This window comes from Cinclus cinclus, chromosome 13 (genome assembly GCF_963662255.1).
Source record: "Cinclus cinclus chromosome 13, bCinCin1.1, whole genome shotgun sequence".
NCBI lineage: Eukaryota > Metazoa > Chordata > Aves > Passeriformes > Cinclidae > Cinclus > Cinclus cinclus.
In genome coordinates, this window is record NC_085058.1 from 6,382,470 (window position 1) to 6,402,097 (window position 19,628).

At 41.5% G+C, this 19,628-nt stretch overlaps 1 protein-coding gene across 1 annotated transcript in view; it reads left to right on the forward strand.

Moving 5' to 3' along the window:
• Positions 1–7,508: 7,508 nt before the first annotated feature.
• Positions 7,509–19,628, forward strand: part of OTUD7A (OTU deubiquitinase 7A) — a 37,247-nt gene continuing 25,127 nt past the window's right edge. The window contains exons 1-3 of the mRNA XM_062501416.1: positions 7,509–7,534; positions 8,697–8,851; positions 18,682–18,864. Coding sequence (XP_062357400.1) covers positions 7,509–7,534; positions 8,697–8,851; positions 18,682–18,864 — 364 coding nt within the window. The remainder of the gene's footprint in view (positions 7,535–8,696; positions 8,852–18,681; positions 18,865–19,628) is intronic.

The window sequence follows — 19,628 nt, forward strand, 5'->3', positions numbered from 1 at the left end:
GGTTGGACCCAGTTACAACTGCATGATTTTTGTGAATTGATGAAAAACCCAGAAGCAGTAAAACTGATTGTTAGTGCATTTTAGAATAACAAGGTGAAGCTTACAGTGTCTGGATTTTCTATTTCCAAACAGCAAGATTTATTCTTAGGAGATAGGAGTAGATTATATGGAAAGGGAACTGCTGTATCTTTTAAAAATAAATAAACCCCATGAAATGGTGTTCCTTCTTTCTTCATGTGCTCATCTCTTTGATATCATCAAAAGAGTGGCTTCCCTGATTGAGTCTTGTCCTGGATATCTCTTCATTAGTTCATTGCTTCAGATTGGGAAGCTTATGAGAAGAAAACTTTCAAAGTGTATTTGATGACTCTTAGGACAAAGAACTGTTAAAAGAAATTCCAAGTGCAAGTTGCCATTTTCATGTAGGAGGGCCATAAGGATATTTTTGTACATTCATAATTCTTTTTTTATTAGTTGTCTGCATTGTGCCCAAGTAATATCCTGAATGCAAATTAATGTATGTGGTAATTTATCTGTATTAAGAGTAGTATCTATTAGCCTTTGAAGGTAAAGTCTATTTTGGCAATTATTGTTATTCAAATAGCAGAAGTGTAATTTTTAATATACTACTTCTTTTTCTTTTTCTTCCCAGGTTTCTCAGGGGACAAAACTTTGCTTATTCATACCTTCTACTGTGGCAAAAATGGATTATTTTCCTCACCAAAAACCAGCAGCGTAACACCCATTCAACACCTGCCTCAAGAAATTCCTATTTAAAGTCTATTGTAAGTCAAATTAACCACTTGCTTAAAGGCCCCTTTTATCATCTGTGCGTCTATTTACGGCTCCGGACCCAGCAGACTTGCCAGGAGCGCTAATCTGAGCAGGCTTTGCTGCAGCTGTTGGGTCTTACTAAAGACGGCAGAGAAGGCGGGGAGCGGCTGCGGGGCTTGGGCTGAGCCTGCCCTGAGGACCGGGCTGAGCCGGGCTGAGCCTGCCCTGAGGACCGGGCTGAGCCCGCCCTGAGGACCGGGCTGGGCCCGGGCTGAGCCCGCCCTGAGGACCGGGCTGATCCCGGGCTGAGCCCGCCCTGAGGACCGGGCTGAGCGGGGCTGAGCCTGCCCTGAGGACCGGGCTGAGCCCGCCCTGAGGACCGGGCTGAGCCGGGGCTGAGCCCGCCCTGAGGACCGGGCTGGGACCGGGCTGAGCCCGCCCTGAGGACCGGGCTGGGACCGGGCTGAGCCCGCCCTGAGGACCGGGCTGGGACCGGGCTGAGCCCGCCCTGAGGACCGGGCTGGGACCGGGCTGAGCCCGCCCTGAGGACCGGGCTGGGACCGGGCTGAGCCCGCCCTGAGGACCGGGCTGAGCGGGGCTGAGCCCGCCCTGAGGACCGGGCTGAGCCCGCCCTGAGGACCGGGCTGGGACCGGGCTGAGCCCGCCCTGAGGACCGGGCTGAGCCGGGGCTGAGCCCGCCCTGAGGACCGGGCTGGGACCGGGCTGAGCCCGCCCTGAGGACCGGGCTGAGCGGGGCTGAGCCTGCCCTGAGGACCGGGCTGAGCCTGCCCTGAGGACCGGGCTGAGCCGGGGCTGAGCCCGCCCTGAGGACCGGGCTGAGCCCGCCCTGAGGACCGGGCTGAGCCCGCCCTGAGGACCGGGCTGGGACCGGGCTGAGCCCGCCCTGAGGACCGGGCTGAGCCCGGGCTGAGCCCGCCCTGAGGACCGGGCTGAGCCCGGGCTGAGCCCGCCCTGAGGACCGGGCTGAGCCGGGGCTGAGCCCGCCCTGAGGACCGGGCTGGGACCGGGCTGAGCCCGCCCTGAGGACCGGGCTGAGCCGGGGCTGAGCCCGCCCTGAGGACCGGGCTGAGCCGGGGCTGAGCCCGCCCTGAGGACCGGGCTGGGCCCGGGCTGAGCCCGCCCTGAGGACCGGGCTGGGCCCGGGCTGAGCCCGCCCTGAGGACCGGGCTGGGCCCGGGCTGAGCCCGCCCTGAGGACCGGGCTGTGCCGGGCTGAGCCTGCCCGCGCCTCCGGCGTGCCCGCGGTGTCAGCCGGGTGTCCCCTCAGGAGCGGGCTGTGTGCAGCGGAGCCGGGCCCCGGTGACAGCAGCTGCTCAGGAAGCTGATCTGCCGTGCAAATGAAGGCTCGGCCTCCTGTTGCTATGACAATTGGTTTCAGACGTCGCGGTGGAGAAACAGGAGGGTCAAGAGCTCAGATGTAGGGAACTGCAGCGGGTTCAGCTGGTGGTGTTGGCTGTGCGGCTTAAGGTTTCTCGTGGTGCCCACAGGCCCAAGTGCGCCACTCATCATGCAAGGCTGACTTGGAAAAAAGTAATGAAACTCCATGTCACAGAAATCCAAAAATGGCTGATCAGAATGTTTTTGGTGGGTTTTTTTTTGTTTGTTTTTCATGCACTGAATTTAATTTTATGCAGGCAGAGTGCATGATAGATGTTTTGGGAGAGAAAGCTGTGTTAAGGTTAGAGTTTTGGCCAGCATACCTTCTGTATTAGAAAGGTAAATGGCATTTGGAGAAAGATATTCAATATTTCATTATAAGATCTTGCTGTATTGGGACAAATTCATAAATGAGAAAAATGAGGGGGAAAACTAAGGAACAAAATCCAAATGAGGAAGAAATCTAGTTTGTTCATGTTGCTTGTTTGGAGATATATTCTAGTAAAGAAGATACATGTTACTTAATGAAACTGCATTTAATAGGAGGCCTCAGATTAACATCTGGAAGCCTAATTGTTGTCTTTCCAGTGCAGTATAATACTATTTACTTCTTTATCACTCTCATGGATAAAAGAATAATAAATACATTAATTAGTTTTAAAATCAAGGAAATTGTTTCAGAGAAATTCTGACTTTATCAGTGGCATTACATTTATCCTTTGCACAGCTGCTATCTGTTAGAATAAAATTACCACACTATGAGGGCCCTTGTGAATAAAATAAGAGAAACATTATAATTGACTTACGCTCATTCTCCATATCTTGTTATCTGTATCATGTTTTCTTGTTCGAAAAAAACCAATACTGTAGCAATGGTGATGTTTTATCCTGAAAAAATACTGATGCAGGGATGTTGGAGACCCCTGAAAAGGCTGTGTCTCTTGCTTGATTTATTCCAGTTCAGGACCCCTGTCTCTATGGACTTCTTGTTCATCTGTGACATTTTTTCCTTCTGAGAATGCAATCACTCTTAAGTAAGAAAAGTGGTGTTGTGAAAACCCTCTGAAGCTCCATGAAAATACAGTTGTAAAAATCTCATCTAAAGGTAATTTAGTTGTGTCTTTCATTATAGCTCTAGCTTGAAATAATTTATATAAGCAAATAGTAGGCACTTTAAATAAAATTTCTGAAAATTGAAATGTAGCTGCATTTTTAAAATACTTCCTAGTTGGTCCCTGAACCTTGATGGTGTTTATCCTAGAACTGGACTTGAGGTACTTGAACAGTTCTCTTGGACAGCTCTTCTTTGATGGTACTCACAGAGATGAGGATTCTTCAGCATAGCTTCTATCTGTCTCTGTTTTTTCCACTTCTGTGTCTAATGTATCTGTTCAGGACTTGTCTGCACAAGATACCAGGGAAAATTGATGCAAATCAACTAAATGTAGGAATTTAAAGAGGGCAGCTGAAGTCCCACCAAGTCCCTGTGTGCACTAGCCTATTCATAATTAAAGTGGTCTCCAGTGAATTCAGTTTAACTCCCTTAATGCAAGATGAGCCAAACCAAATTAAGGCTAGCATTTTATTCTCAAATGAAAGTGTTTGCAAAGGAATTTCATGGATATAGACAAATCCAATTAAATTAATTGGGTTAATTTTCCTGAGTACCATTGTGTAGATAAAACCTTAGTAATAATATCTGATTTGAGCTTTTACTTTTTGTCTTTTTTGCTTTTCTTTTGTTCCAAAACTCTGGTATTTTCGGCTTCAGAAGGTAGATAGCCCTCACCAAATGCTGTCTTACAATTTTACTGTGTTTTGAGAGTCCATATTTTAGCATATAAATGCCCCACTTTGCCATCAGGTCTAGTTCACAGTAACTTTTTGTTTTGGTAATTACCATCAATTTGGCTTCTTCAACTAATGCCTTTTAATCCAGTTAGCAGAAAAAAGACCATCTCCACTTTCTTAAGTGGCCTGCATTAACTACCACTTCCCTTAGAGCTGCTGTTCTTCTCCTAAACAAATAATCTCTACTGAATTTGATTAATTATCGATTTTTGCATAATAGTTTAACCTAATAAAGAGTGATTTTAATTTAATAACATTAAGATTGTAGAATTATGGCGATTCCCATCAATCGTGGCCTGTCAGAAAGAATTACTTTCAAAGTCTCAAACTGTGCACAAAGAGATTCTTTCTGCCTTCACAGCCAGTCCAAGCAGCAGGAGTGTTGCACCTAGGAGCTGACTGTACCTTTGTGCATTGCCAGAGCAGCTGAGAGCCAGCAGTGATGTGGGACAGGCCCTGAGCCCAGTCACATTGCAGGAACATCAAAACAGCCTGGGGGAACTGGTTTAATGCAATTGCTGGGTGTCTCTCCACTGGTTTCCCAGAGCACCAAGACTGTGCATCTTATTGATGGTGGTTATTTCATCCTTTCTTTGAAAATTAAGAAAGTGAAAGATCTTAGTTGAAGCTTAGTCGTTCTGTCTTCTTGAGGATTCGTCCAGTGTGTGCTGTTTTCTCTCTGTTCATTGCTTTGGTTTTGTCAGCTGTGTCTGTTCTGGATGCATGGGATGGCATCTGTTTTAACATGGTTGCTTCTGCTTCATTAGTTAGCCCTGTGCATCTCTTTAAGCTTCTTCAGGAAAAAAACCTCTTCATATCATTTAAGTGGGTGAAGCTATTTGATTTTGAAGAAGTTAAATTTAGATTCAGGTGAAGACTGTTTGCTTCCAAGTATGGCTCAGCTTAGAGAGAGAGAGAGAGACACTTGAAGAAGAAAAAATCTAACTGAGATTGTACTAAATTGGTTTCAAGTCCTATTTGCCCATTTTAACATTTCAAATTAATCAGTATCTCCTTTTTAAATGCTTTTGAAATTATTTTTCTTATAATATAAAACAAAATATTGAGTTTCACTGCATCTTGTATTTGCGCTGTAGAAATAGGATTTTTTTTTTTTTTGGGAGGAAGTTCAGCCAGAAAATGAGTGAAAACTAAGGTGTTCTGAGATTTGATGACCAAAATGTGTCAATTTCCATTTGGTTCAAAGTGACATTTGTGTGTCATGTGTGACCCATTTGAAATGAAAACTGCAGGTGTCTGTAGTGTTACACACTGGAGGAATGGGGCTCATGGACAGGGGTGAGGTGAATGATTGTGTTAGATCTGCTCTGTGTGTGTATTTAAAGTGTAAGTTGTGTTAATGCTTTGACAAGCCATTGAGAGCAAAGGTGGTGCTGATGGTTCCTTAGGTGAGGAGAGACCAAATCTGTCTGGGGAGAAGTGGGTAAGAGAGCCACCTGCCTTCTGAGTCACCACCTCCTTTAGAATTTGTAATTTATTTTCTTTTTTGCTTAATTTTTATACTTCCATCTCAGTGGGTTTTCACGGCTGATAGTAGTTTTCTGGCAAAGATAGTATTTTAAGACTTTTTCTGTTGGGTTTTATTCTTGTTTTGTTTGCATTTTTTAAAATCTAAATTCTAGAGAGCTGAGCAAAAAAGTTCCATGGGGAAAAAAAATAGTGTTAGTTCAAATGCAGAGAGGATCCTGCCAACTCTGCTCTTCGCTTCCAGGGTGTAGATTCTGTATGGTAATTTTGAGGCGATGGTGACATTATAAATGCAGAGATTGGTCTTGTCTCTTTCTCTGAGAAGGATGTCTTTTTTTATTATTGAAAATACTAAAGTAATGCTGATTCTGAGACAACTCATGAATTGGCATCTCCAAGCTGATACACACTTCAGCTCTCCAAACTTATGACCACTCCAGCCCCCACACAGTGACTGTACTTGTACCCAGCTGGTGCATTTGAAATTAACACTCATTATACTACTGAGTCACTTCTGGTGGTGATCTGAAATGCACCAATGCTTTGTATCATCTCTGGCAGGTTTCTTTCGTTTGATCCATATGTTTCCGTCCTGCTAGCTAAGATTAATTTCATTCTTTCTTGTAATCACTAAAGAAATTAGTTGTGTTCAGTTAGTTTCTGGTGATCTTTTTGTACAGGTTGGTGCTGTTGAGTACAGTGCATCTATGTATGAGTGTTTGTTAAAAATAAAAGTAGCGTCCTGCTACTAATATCCTGCATTTGCATTGGACAGAGTTTAGATGTCAAATTTGGCCATAATCCATTTAGGTAGTACTCTTTCCAAAATATCTGCATTCCTTTTTAACTAGTCTTCTCAGTGTTTCCAGATTTCTTTCTGTTGCTACATGTTCATTAGTATTACCTTTTAGAAGTGTTTCCCTGGCACAGAGATGATCCACTGTAGTTTGTGATCCTTCATGGGACTCACTCCAGTGTGTCCATGTCATTCTTGTGTTGTGGATCCAGAAATGGACATAATACTCCAGATGAGTCTCATCAAGACTGAACAGAGGGGAAAAATCACCTCCCCTGCTATCCTCATGTGGCCCCAACATAATGGTACATTTGTATAAAAAACATAAAAGATGTGAAACATACGGTATGGTACAGTGTGGAGGCCAAAAGAGTGTGAAGTGGGTAGAATTAGCAACAGTCCTGAAAAACGTGGACTTGGTATCCACAGAGCACAGGTCTGATGAAGAGCTTGTGAGGAAGCTCAAGTTGTTCAGTGTGGAGAAAAAGGGGCTCAGGGGTACCTTATTGCTCTGGCCTGAAAGAAGATTGTGGTGAGATGGGTGTCACTCTTCTCCCAGGCAAGAGTGACAGGGTAAGAGCTTGTGGCTTTTTGTCCAGGGGAGGTTCTGGCTGGACATCAAGATGACTTTCTTGATGAAAATTGGCACAGGCTTCTCAGGCAGGACGTGTAGTCACATTCTCAGGAGATGTTTAAGGAAAGACTGGACATAGCACTTACTGCCATGGTCTAGTTAGATAGGTAAGGTGGTGCCAGGTCATGGGCTGGATTTGATCATCTCAGAGGTCTTTTCCAGCCTCATTGATTCTGTGACCTTAAAAGTATCTTCCAACTGTAGCAGTTTCTATGATTCTGTGATTTTCTATCCCACAAACTTTTAGTTTGTTGGACTAAATTGGGTTTAGTGGCCAGTCCCCATGGATGAGGCTAAGAAGGACCCCACCATCTGGAGGCAGAAGCTAAATGATTGCATTGTAGCAGGAATATGTACTTGCAGATAAAGGCAATGTCTAAGAAAGCAAACACATTCCTTTTTTCGGGCTAAGTATGACCAGGTAATTACACATGAAATAGGAAAAGATTGTTTCATGTGGGGGACAGTGAAATTAATTGGTTTCCAATTTCCTTCACAGTTTATTTTCCTGTAGCTGTGGTGCAAGCAAGAGCCAATCAACATCATCTGCCGCTAAAAGAAAATCTTCATGCCAGTCCTTACCCTTGGCACGAGGTAAAGTTGCAGTGGAGCCTGTGAGGAGGAATCAACAGGAAAAGTACAATTCATGCCCAAAGGTAAACTTTGACCAGTGAATAACAAGAATGAAAGTAAAACATAGCTGTTCCTTACCTAGTGTATTGTTTAATTTCATCCTGTTTTCGTTGATTTGCACTATTTCAGCGGTAGTGCGGGCAGGGTTGAAGTCTGGAAATATGCTTAGGATAACTGTTTTAAATTCCAGCTGTTTTAATAGCTTGCCTAGCACAAACTCCTCTTGTGGTGCCTGCTTTAATTTCTATTTTATGTTTGTAAAGGGCATTGCCTAGAAAGCAGAGGTTCCTGTTTTCAGGAATGAAAATCAGATGCAAAATGCAGTAGATCAGATATATTTTTGTTGGCCATGGATTTGGCAAGAAAACTTCCTATGCCAGACAATGTCACATTTCACTTGGGGCAAAACAAGATCTTCTTCCTAACCCCTGGGTGATCGTGCCCCCAGGAGAGCACCCTGGTAAGATTGTTCCCCATGGACTACTCATAAATACAGTAAAAATTGTTCAGCAGCTACAGCAGTGGTCACAATAAAAGGAAATAAAACAAATAAGCCTCATAAATTACTGTAATATCAGCCATTATGAACACTGGTTTAGCCACAGTTCTAGAAAAGGAAAGAAGAAAATTAACTCCATCCCAGCCAGACCCAGCACAGGAGAGAATCTATAAATTACAGAAGCTCTATTGGCAAGGCAAATAAAAGAAAAAATCCAAAGCCCTGCTGTGTGTGTGTTAGTATTAGTAAGGCAAAAGAGCTCTAGATGTTTAAATCCTTGCTAAACCTCGGTTTATGAGCAGTGACAATGATCTGGTGATTGTGCTTTTAATTAACTGATCTTGTGTTTTGGTGAATTGGAGTCAAGTTGCAAAGCTATTTATGAGCTGCACATAAGAAAAATCAATAAAAGTATGAAATGTTAAGATCTAGAAAAGCTTCCAGTGTGAGTGATCAGCAGCTCTAGGCTAAGGCAGAGATGGATGACAAATGCATTTTATTTTAATATGCTGCAATTTGTATGTTGTAGCTTTTTTAATAGTCTTGTTTAGGGAACAGAGGGCAAATGTGGTTTATGTCACCTGGGAGTATTTTCTAAACCCTGTTTGTTTTTCTCCTTGGCAGATGGAGACCTTTTAGCCAGCCGGTGAATCCAACTGCTGCTGCATGTCTGGCAGCACCTCTGAATGATCACATGACTCTTGATATGGATGCAGTCCTGTCAGACTTTGTTCGGTCCACAGGGGCAGAGCCAGGTCTGGCAAGAGACTTACTGGAAGGTAAACTTTTGGGGGACAGCCATTTCCTGCCTTCACTGCTTGTTTAAACCAAGAACCAGTCATAACAAGAGAGCTCTGGTCTACGGAAACAGATATTTCTTAGTATTTTTTACCAAGTCAACTGTTGTAATAGGATGACCATAGATTATACTAAGGCAGGTTTCTTTAAGAAAACTCTTAAAAATTTCTTAGTATTAGATAGCTGTGTTTTAAGTTACTAGGAGTCAAGCCCTAAATGTTTATGTGCCAGTGAGAGAAGGGAGGAAACTTTAGCTGAATTTTCATATTCATCTGCCTGAAAGTAGTTGTAAAATTTTCTCAGGTCACTGTGTTTAGTCTGAAGTTCAGTCTGAAAGGGATTTACTGTACAGTGATAAAGACACCAGAGGTAGTTTTGGGTCCCAGTAGTTAATATGCATACCTGAACTTCCACAGCATGGGAGCCAAGTGGCTAGGTTGAAAACCAACTAAGAAGCTGTATCAGAAAAATAACTGTCTATTTATGCCTTTTGTTGTAGTTGTTTTAGGTTTATAGGCTTAAAAGTGGAAAGACACCATTGATATTTGAAAGTATTTCATCATAGTTGTGTTTGTTCATTTCTTCTCGTGTGGGCTAACAATAATGGTGAAGATGGGAGGCTGAAAATGAATAGGTGAGACCCGTAAATTGCAAGGTGGTTCCGGGGCCTTGAAACTTCTATATTGGTCTTGCTGCCTGAGAGGTTTGGGGTTTGCTTTATATTTTTTATCTTGATGTGCTCTAAGAAACTGCGTTAAATCAAAGTAACTGAACAGCTACAGCAGACGTAAAAGTATACCTCATGTTATCTATCTCCTTTTTGCAAGAACTGTTTTTCACTTTATGTATGCTGAAAGTTTTTCATTTGTGATAAGTTTTTCCTTTACTCTGGGTTTTTGGGAAATAAGGCATAATAGATTATTAACACAGAGGTGTACACAATTCTATAGCATTTCCAAAGTCATCTGATGTGTGAAATAAAACCTTGGAATGCATAGCAAGGAACATTAGCATAGGCTTGCTATATTTAAGAGCCCTCTGTTTTGTCTGACTGATTTGATCAACCTGTCATTCTTGCCTAGAGTCTGTCTTAGTCTGATGGTCTTTTAGAAAAAGAACATGAGAAGATTTTTCTCAGCTATATCAGGACAGATTGTCAGTTATTGCACTGATAGAGCATTGCCAACATTTTAAAGAGTTCCTACTTATCAGAGGTCTTTCAGAAGAGTTACTTACCTTGTTTTCCTTTCTCTAAAGAGCAATGCTTTCAAATAAGTATCAAACAGGGTTTCTCTGTGGTGTACTTCTCATTTCTGTAGATTAATAGATTCACATTGAACATACTAAAAAAGAAATAGGCAATAAACAATCTAATTATTCTGACAGGCTAATAGACATATGCATCTGCCCCAAATAATTTCCTCCTACACAGGAATTTCTCAAAGTAAAAGGGATTGTTGCTAGTTCAGAACAAGATGTGCTCAGACAACGATTTCAGCACTTTCAGCTGTTACATTTGGTGTAACAGCTTCTAACACTGGTCATATCTTGTGCTGGGAGACAGTAATTGATGGAGTGGTTTCTCATTTGTTTAAAAAAGATGCAACAGGGACTGCCACCCTCACAGCATTTTGAGTTTCATAGTGTGTCAGTTCTCTGTGAGCAGAACTGAAACCCATGGAGTAGCTTCTTAACAATAATATAAGCAATATTCAGAAGAGCAATCCCCCCCCACCATGGTGCCAATGCCTTCTACTTGGCCTTGGAATGATAATGTCCATAGTGTGCACTAATATTTCCCAGAATTTTCAGAGTTTGGTTGTTCTTAGCCCTAAAAATGACAGTCATACTGAACTTGGAGCCAAAAAAATGCTTGTGTAGACCCTCATTTCCATGTAATCACAAGTTTTGATCAGACCTTCTATGATCTCGTATCCCTTTGCTCTTTCTGACCCACTCAAAAATTCTATTTTTTGTAACTTGCTCAGACTGGATTTTCACAGTGTGCTCCTATGGAGCAACACCACCTTTTCGGAGTCAGCGCTGTTTCTTTTGTTTGTCCTTGGGAGAAATGTCTTCAATTTCACTATCTTGTTGATAATCAAGGATACCAACTTCTGCTTCCTGATCCAATTATTTTAACATACTAATTTTTTTTTCTTTGATTATGTCCTGCTACATCCACAGCACAGTTGTGCACAATATGTGTTGTTTGTCCCGGCAGCAAGTGGGTGAGTTAAATACACACTGACTGTTGTGCAAATAGCTAAAAATCTATACACTGCATATAGATTTTCTACATTGCCAGAAGCTGTCCTAAATGTTGGCTCACTTGATGTTTCTATTCTCTGCCTATCCTGCTGGTAAAATCCCTGCAGTTTTCTTCTGCTGAGCTTTTTATTGAGCGCAGCTGCTTGTCTCTCTATCTCAGAAAACATTTTGCTGGTTGTGCTTGACATGTATCTTTCAGAAAGTGTGCATTCTTCTTTTGAAATGAAGAGGCAAAGAGATTTTAAAAAATAATAGTTATATAACATTTTCATGGCTGGTATCTGGTATAAAAGTCTAATATTGGACTTCCATATTTATTAAGATGCTTACAGCTGTTTCAAATTAATTATAAATTAATGTTCATAATTTTCAATTTTGAATCATTAGCTGTACCAATTCTGTGTTAGTGGATTATACACACATGCTAAACCATTTATTTGTTCCTTAGAAATGTCTTTGCTTTCATTTTTGGATGATTACTTACTGAGTCTTTCATATTTTGTTTCTTATCTCTGAGATGTTGCTTGCCCCTTCCTGAGGTTTTTTAGCTTGTTTATGTGCTCTCAAGAGCTGAAAGCATTCTTGTGTATGTGAGGTGAAAGAGTAGAAATTACATTTTGTGAACCTTCACTGGGTCTGCCTTTTCAGCCTTTCATTCTCAGCCTTGGCTAATTTCTATTAAAAAGACCTGAAAAAAGCTCTCAGTTGACTGGTTAATATTGACAGAGCAATTTGACAATAAATGTGACCCAGGTGACAGAAACAATCTCAGCAAAACAGTTTGAAAGGCAGCCTATGCTTGCAGGTGTGTATCACTGCTTTGGGCAGGAGTGAATTCAGAAATGGATCAGCATTGTGTCACAGGGAAACAGGAAATCAGCTGCAAGACTCTCCAGATGTCACCTCTGTGTGTGCAAGGCACCTTCTAGTCACTGGGAAAACTCCTTTAGCTCACTCAGCTTTGGGAACATTCTTAAGCATAAACTGAGAGCTCTGCATGGTGGAGAATTAATTTTCTTCAGCTGTGTGAGCTCCAACTTCTCCAATGTCCAGGAATGAGGAGGGCGCGTCCCTTTTCCTCCTGGATAGTCTGGGCTGGCACCTTGGGTGGCCTAAGGCAGAAAGAAAACCATTGAAGAAAATAGTTTAATCTTTAAAACAAGTTGTACTGTATGTAGTTCACAGTGTCAGGGTTGTATGTGTGGATGAACTCGGAGATCATTGATAAATCAGGAGAAAGCAGCTCAGTTTTCAGGGAGCAGAAGGTGTGCAGGCAGTGACCCCTGGAAGAGAGGGGGAAGGCATAGGATGAAATACTTTAAAATACCAACAAGTGTAGGCAATCATCAGGTACTGGAGGATTGGTGAAATAATAATAGTAATAAAAACTGATTTAAAAATAATATATTTAACTGAAAAGTTGCCCTTTGACTTGTATAAATGGTTTCATTTATTTATATAAATGATGTGGTATTCCACCATTATATAAAAAAACCTTCTATTTCCAGCTTCAAACAGCATAATTGAGGGATACATAGCTGAACATGAACTCAGGAACTGGGGGATTGGCTTTCCAGTCATGAAATGTGGGCAGGAAAGGTGGCTGACCCCATGGATCAAGATAGAACTGCAGTACAGAGGCATCTCCTAAAAGAACAATGTATATGAGCAGAATTCAAAGAAAAGCATGTAATTCATAGAGAGGGAGAGAGACATTTACAGTGCTGTCATGTGATTGAGTGTACAAAACTAGCTCCCCAAAAATAGTCTCTTATTCTCCTCTCCCTCAGATGGTTCTTTTTTTAGTTCTCTTGTGGATGGCTTGGCAGTGGGAAGAGGAAGCTGAGCTGCTACCAATGTCTCATTAAACAGGGAGCAAAACTGTCATTTCCAGCTGCCTGTTCAGTTCAGAGTGGCTTTGCATTCTAGCAGAAAACAAGGCATGTGTTAACAAAATAGCCTTGCTGTATTATTTTCCTTTGAGAACATTGACCAAAATTAAATCCTGGTTTAAAGCATATGGTCTAATTTTATCCTGTTTTTTGTATTAGTTTTTCAGAAGGAAAAAAGCTCGTCTGAAGTTCTTCTTACCTTTTGCCTCTAAATATTTGTTAATCTACTTTATGCCAAACAGGAAGAAGTACCTGCATTTAAACTGAACTTGAGGATTGGTTTATTAGCAGTTGGTTTGTAAGAACAGACTTCTTTGCATTAGCCTGGGGTGTTGCCTTCAAGTTGCACTCACAGTTGCATTTCATAGATACTGTCTTGATGCTCAGTGCCTTCCTCAGATTATTCTTCTCCGATTGAAAGTTAGCTTGTTGCCCACTCAGTTGAAGTTGTCCCATAATGGCTGTATCCCATAGGATCCATTGGTCCTGTTTCACTCCAGGCAGTGTTTCCTGTCCCTGTGAACATTTCCTCTGCTGAAGTCCTATCTATACATGTTGCTGCAAGTTGCCTTTCATTGTGGTCCTTACTATTTAGATCTTGCCTAGTTCCCTATCTCAAATTGCATCCTTTCCAGCATTTCATTTATCATTAAATCAAGAATTCCTGCTGCCCTTGTAAATGTTCTTTTTAGCATAATGGAGTAGGTGGTTATTTGAAAGCTTGGGGAGTGGGGCGACTTTGTAATAGTTGCATGTTTGCTTTTCCTACTAATTAATGATAAAATCCTCTTGGTTTTCATTATACCCAATTTTAAAAGTAAAAGACAACAGATTTATTAACTGTTTAAACCCCACTAAGCTATATAATGTTTTAGCCAAAACAAACGAAGCAAAAAACCCCAGGACTAAATATCATTTTGCTCTGTGGTTACAGCAATGGAGAATGCCCTTACGACACCCCACCTGCAGTGCTGCATGCAGCTTTGCTCCCCCAGTGGACCTCTCAGGACATGTCCAGAGGAGGCCATGAAGGTGCTCAGAGGACTGGAGCACCTTTGCTCTGACACCCTTGGGCTGTTGGTGAAAAGAAGGCTCTGGGAAGACCTTAGAGCACCTTCCACTACCTAGAAAGGCTCCAAGAGAGCAGGAGAGGGGCTTTTGACAAGATAACAATGAAATGATCTTTGAGGTCCCTTCCCGCCTAAACCATTCTTTGAGTCTATAACTTTATCTATGCTTCTAAGGTGAATCCTAGTTGTGCTGTTCTTTAGCACTTTGTTTATTAACCCTCTGCTGATCTAGTTTGAGGTGAAATGCAAAAAATGGTTAAGTGGCTTCTTAGACCATATATAGTTTTATCTAATCTTTGTTTTTTCTTCAGGCTCATAATGTCTCCTGTTGTTATTCAAGGAACTGTTATTTAGGGCAGAAACTTCACAGCATAGCTGTGTTTATTTTTTAATTTCCCTTTTATGTAGGCATCTGCTATCTCTGACATTAAAACAGCAGTACCAGCCTTCAGCCATAGTGTATCTTCTCTTCCTTACTCAGCTGCATTTTTTTTTTTTGGTGTTTTGTTGTTTTTGGTCCAAACAAGAAGGGCTTGGTTTCAAAGAAGAGACCTTGGAGTGTTAAATTGCACACCTGCTGACTCACGTAGCACATGTAGCCGTTCAGGAAGCAATTGCTCAGTGAGAGTGTTCTTTCTGTGCAGTCAGTGAGTTTATTTGGTTCCAGCACCATGATCATTATTTCACTGCCTGTGTTTTCTAATCAACTTTGTGCTTCTCCAGCTTTTTTGCTGACTGATGTTCTCTGGACATTCAAAACTGGAAGCCTTTCCTGCAAACCTACTGTGTTGGTGGTGGTTTGAAGCAGTCACATTGTTCCTGATACAGTGCTGCCAGGGGCTTATCATCTGATGTGATTGTGTGCACCGAAGTAACATTGTTATGCCCCTGAAACGCCTTTTTAAATACAATAATTTGTCATATAAACAAAGAAGCAGTCGGTGATCTAGGTGCATCAGATAAGTAACAGTGTAACAAAAGTAGCAGACAATCTAAAAAATAGTCTTGTGTTGTTTTTGTCTGTCAAACTGAAACAAAGGCTTTTACTTGACTTAATTTAATTGATGTAATTATGCAGAATAAATTATTTGCCTGTTATTTGTCCTTCAGGCATAACCTCTGTGAGGGTAGGAAAGACTGGCCCTTTCTCTTGGGTGCCTGTGCAGGAGATGGCAAAGAAAATGAGAGATGTGATAGAGAAGGGAATTGTGTGAGGAGCAGGGTCTGGGAGATGTCAGAGAAGAACATGGGAAACACACAGAAACAGAACTTAGGAGAAGACTTCCTCTTTCCCTTTTCTAGGGGCAAGAGGGACTCAGTGCAGTCTGCCCCAACCATGAGGCCAATGCCTCTTAGACTTGGACAAGGGGCAAGACTGGAAGGAGGGACCTGCCCTGTAGGCTTTGGATGGGAGGGGGTGTTTGTTTTCCATATTATGGGAATTTACTTTTCTCATTTTTAACCCAGCGTAACTCAGGGGTTTTTTGTATCTCAAAACTTGGTTTGTAATGTAATAAGATACAGTTTTAGAAATTCAAAAGCTTTTAGAATGCAAAGTTTAAAGGAGGAGAGATAGGCAATGTTAGTTCTGTTAATCTCCACAACCACAAGCCCCACTAATATCGTTGGTAACTTGCAGCTGAAACTTTTTCACCTACCTGTTACACTGATAGAAATCCTTGTTCAGATCATCTGCTCTGGACATTTCTGAATTTAATAATCTTCCTGATTAGTTCCCAGTTTGCCTCTAACTTCTGCAGTCTTTTCCTGTGGTCCAAATGACATCATATTTTTAATTAGATGTGTCAAATTTTTGAAATTTTGCACTGCATTAATTTTTGTACCTATTTATATTTCTTCTCTGTGTCTTTCATAAAGCCCTTAGTTTTGTTCTCTCTTTCTTTTCTCTAATTGTCTTTGTTGCCTCCAGTTTGCTCTACTTTAATTTAGGATTTTTCTTTAATAATTCTCCTAAACTGATTGATTCTCCTCTTTTTTTTATGGGCAATGGGGAAAACAAAAGATTTGTCATTTGTATTTACTTGTGAAAGTGTAAACAAGATGGGGAGGGACAAAGGGGGAAACCTTTCCCCTTTCCAGTGGAGAGTGTAGCTGGGAACACACTGGTCAGTGAGGGTGGCTGATTTTCAAAAACACTATTTCATGGAGATGGAAAGGTACCGAATATGTTCTTTAATTTGGTTGAATGTTTTTCTTGCATTTCAATGCTTGGAGACCCCAGCAAATTTAGGGAAAGTGAGTCCAATCATAATTTCCTGTGTTGGTTCTCTGAAGTTTAGGGCTTTGGTGCTGAATTGGTGCTTCAGTTCAGGACATGGGGACAGCCCCAGGGATATGAACAGATTTGAAAATTAAATATTTCTGTGTTAGATATAGAAATTTTATTCATTTTTGTAAGGTTTTGAGTCTATATTGGAAGTTCAGTTGCTACAATGTACCATGGAGCATAACTCAAGAGCCTCTGTGCAATCCAGTTTTAAATGCAACACACTGTGAGCCTGCTTTCTGAAGGCTCAGTGTGATTTTTATGACAGAGCTTTTATATAAGATGATTGCATTTGGCTTAAAACTGAGGCCAGCGGGATTTCTGTGAGTCTGCTGATTTTCTGTTTTCCTCTTACATACATCAAAGCCCTGTCACACAGCAGCTGCTTATAGCACATGCACTGGGATTTTTGTTAGCTTCAGAATCTGAACATGAAAAAATTTTGAGCAGGGGAACTGCAGGGAATGCCCTGAGAAATGCTGTCTGTGTTCTACTTCTACAGGTCTGATACTCAGGGATCTGTACTCAATGAATCCAGGTTGTTCTGGCCATCCCGGGTTTGTAGCATTGCCAATACTAGAATAATAATGTTTTGTTGAAAGCTACATTTCCTAGAATTACACTCACTGCCACCTTCACTTTTGTAAAAATTTACTTTATTGTTTTTATGGTTGAGAAGAATTTAAAAATGTGTTTAAAGTGCCTCTTTAAAGCTAGAACCAAAGAAAAGCAGTTCTTACTCCAAAGACTGATTGGTTTTGGGAACGCACTCCTGGCTCTGCCAATTTAAGTTTTGTAACTTGGTTGGGATCTGTGTAAAGTTAGAGCAGAGCCCTGGCTGGATTACAGCCATTCACTCCACGTGGGACTTTTAGGGAACAAATGCTGGCAATTACTGAAGTTCATGTTCTTGTTCCAGTATCTCTGACAATTTTCACTGAATTTACATTTTGTCCTACAGACGTTCTAATAGGCAATTACAGCATTACAGAACAATTCTCATATGGCTCACATGGTGGTTTATGTTACAGTCCACTTAGAAGCTAGGTAACATTCTTGCTCAGTGATACCAGTTCTCCATTCAGCATTTTGTTAGTACTTCAAAACACGAGGTAGTTTTAGTTACCTATAGATACCAGTTGTTTTTACTGTTCTTTTTTCCTTCTTCAGTTAGGTTTTTGTTCTTCACAGATATGACTGTAACAGTAAAAGGCTTTCTTTTATTTGTTTAAAACCGCTTTGTACTATACTTAGCTTGTCTCCTTGGTGTAAACAAGTAATCTTTAACTGCTTCTCAGGTAATGTAGCTTCTCAAAGTATATAAAATGACAACCTTCTGTGGTGTAATAAATAATGTATTAATCAGAATCAGATTACTTTTGAATTGCCAGGAAAAGTGCTTGTGGAATGCTCTGATAGTCTCATATAACTTGTAGGGTCTCTATCTTGTTACTAAATATTTTTTATTTTGCAATTAGAAACAAGTACTTGAAGAATGGTAGACATTTCTGTATTTTAACTTAGCAGGATTGTTTTAAAAATAGCAGGCAGACATCTCAACATGTTTTTGAAAATGACAAGTCCCGTTTCATCACCTGTACTAAACAGACATCATCTCTGGATATTGGCCTGCACTCTGTGGTTGCTGGTCAGAGCAATATGCTGAAGTGGAAGGTGGAAGCAAATCCTTTAGAGGATTCTGTTCTGACAGATTCCACAAGCAGCTTCCACAGACATGGCACCACACTGATTGAGTCTCTCGTTGCAGGTTTTGTTACAGAACACTCTCCTATATTACCTGCTTTCTAAAAGGCTTTTAAAATCTCTAGGAGAGCAAATTCTCCCTCATGTATGAAATAAAGGGACCTAAAGTATTTTGTGTTTGCATTCTAGCTGTTCTGCAAGTGAAAGATAAAGTTTCTCACTCTTTTTGGGCTATCACTCTTGTCTTTCCATCATTGCTCCTAATTATTATTTATTATTAATACAACCACACAGTTGCAAGTTATTGCTCCCTCTCAGTGGGATTTAGAGTTAATTGCTGATTTCTGAAGCCATTTGATAGGAATCTGAGCAAGGGAAGTCCTGGCCTTGATCACCTCCTGTAATACAGAGTCATAGATTTTGGGTTTGTGGACGAGAGGAGGGCAGTGGATGGTGGCTTTGACACTCCATCCTACAGTGCTGCTGTGTTGGGATGCCACAGGCTGGGTGGGTGTGCCCCAGGAGGGTGGTGGGGGTAGCTGCTCCCCACACAGAGGTGAGCAGATGGTTCCTTTGCTGTCTTGCAGGCAAGAACTGGGACCTGACAGCAGCTTTGAATGACTATGAGCAGCTGCGGCAGGTGCACACGGCCAACCTGCCCCAGGTGTTCAATGAGGGCAGGTTTTACAAGCAGCAGGAGCCAGAGCAACCTCCCCAGGTGACCAAGGCTGAGAGGCCCTGCCTGCAAAGGCAGGATGACATCGCCCAAGGTAAGAGCTCCTCTGCAGGGTTTTGGGGGACAGGTGGGTCTCTAACCTGTCTGCTTGGGAGCTGTGCTTGCCTGCAGATAGTAGGAGGCCATGTGCCAGCAGCATGTGAGCTGTGTCATTGTCAAGGGGCTCAGAGCTGCTGCTAGACCCTATTTTTCATGTTTTGATGGTTGTGAGCTCTGCCTCAGTTCTTCAAGTTGTTTTTTTGAATGTGTGATTAAAGTAAAATATATTTACCCCAAGCAGTCCTGTGCTAATCATGAAAGGACTTAATTAGAGGATGTCACAGACCACTCTTGTATATAATTTTCTATGCTTACTGAAACAAACAAACAAAAAGGTTTAAAAATCTGTATGTCATACTCTCACAGAGTGTGAATAGGGTGTATGAAGACTATGAATAACTTTCAGCTTTAAAATTTCATTCTTTTATGGTTCCACAGAAACTGCCTCCTGTCCCCTGCTGAATAGAAATTGAAACCTTAAGAAAAATCAGTCGACTGCCTTTAACAGTTAATTTTCAGTATAAGATGATAAGCATTAGAATTTGCTTTTTTGTTTGGAGACCTCTTATGGGTTTTATTTCAGATCTCTCTCTCTCCGACTGTGGGGTTGCAACTTTTTTCTGTGAATTTCTCAAGAAGCTGTAGTTTGCACCAAAAAAAATCTGCAGGTCTGACAGCTTGTCATGTAGGCAGGTAATTGCAGTAGCCTAGTGATGGCTTTCTGTGCAGCTATTGAAAGAACAGAAGGGCTTCCCTTCT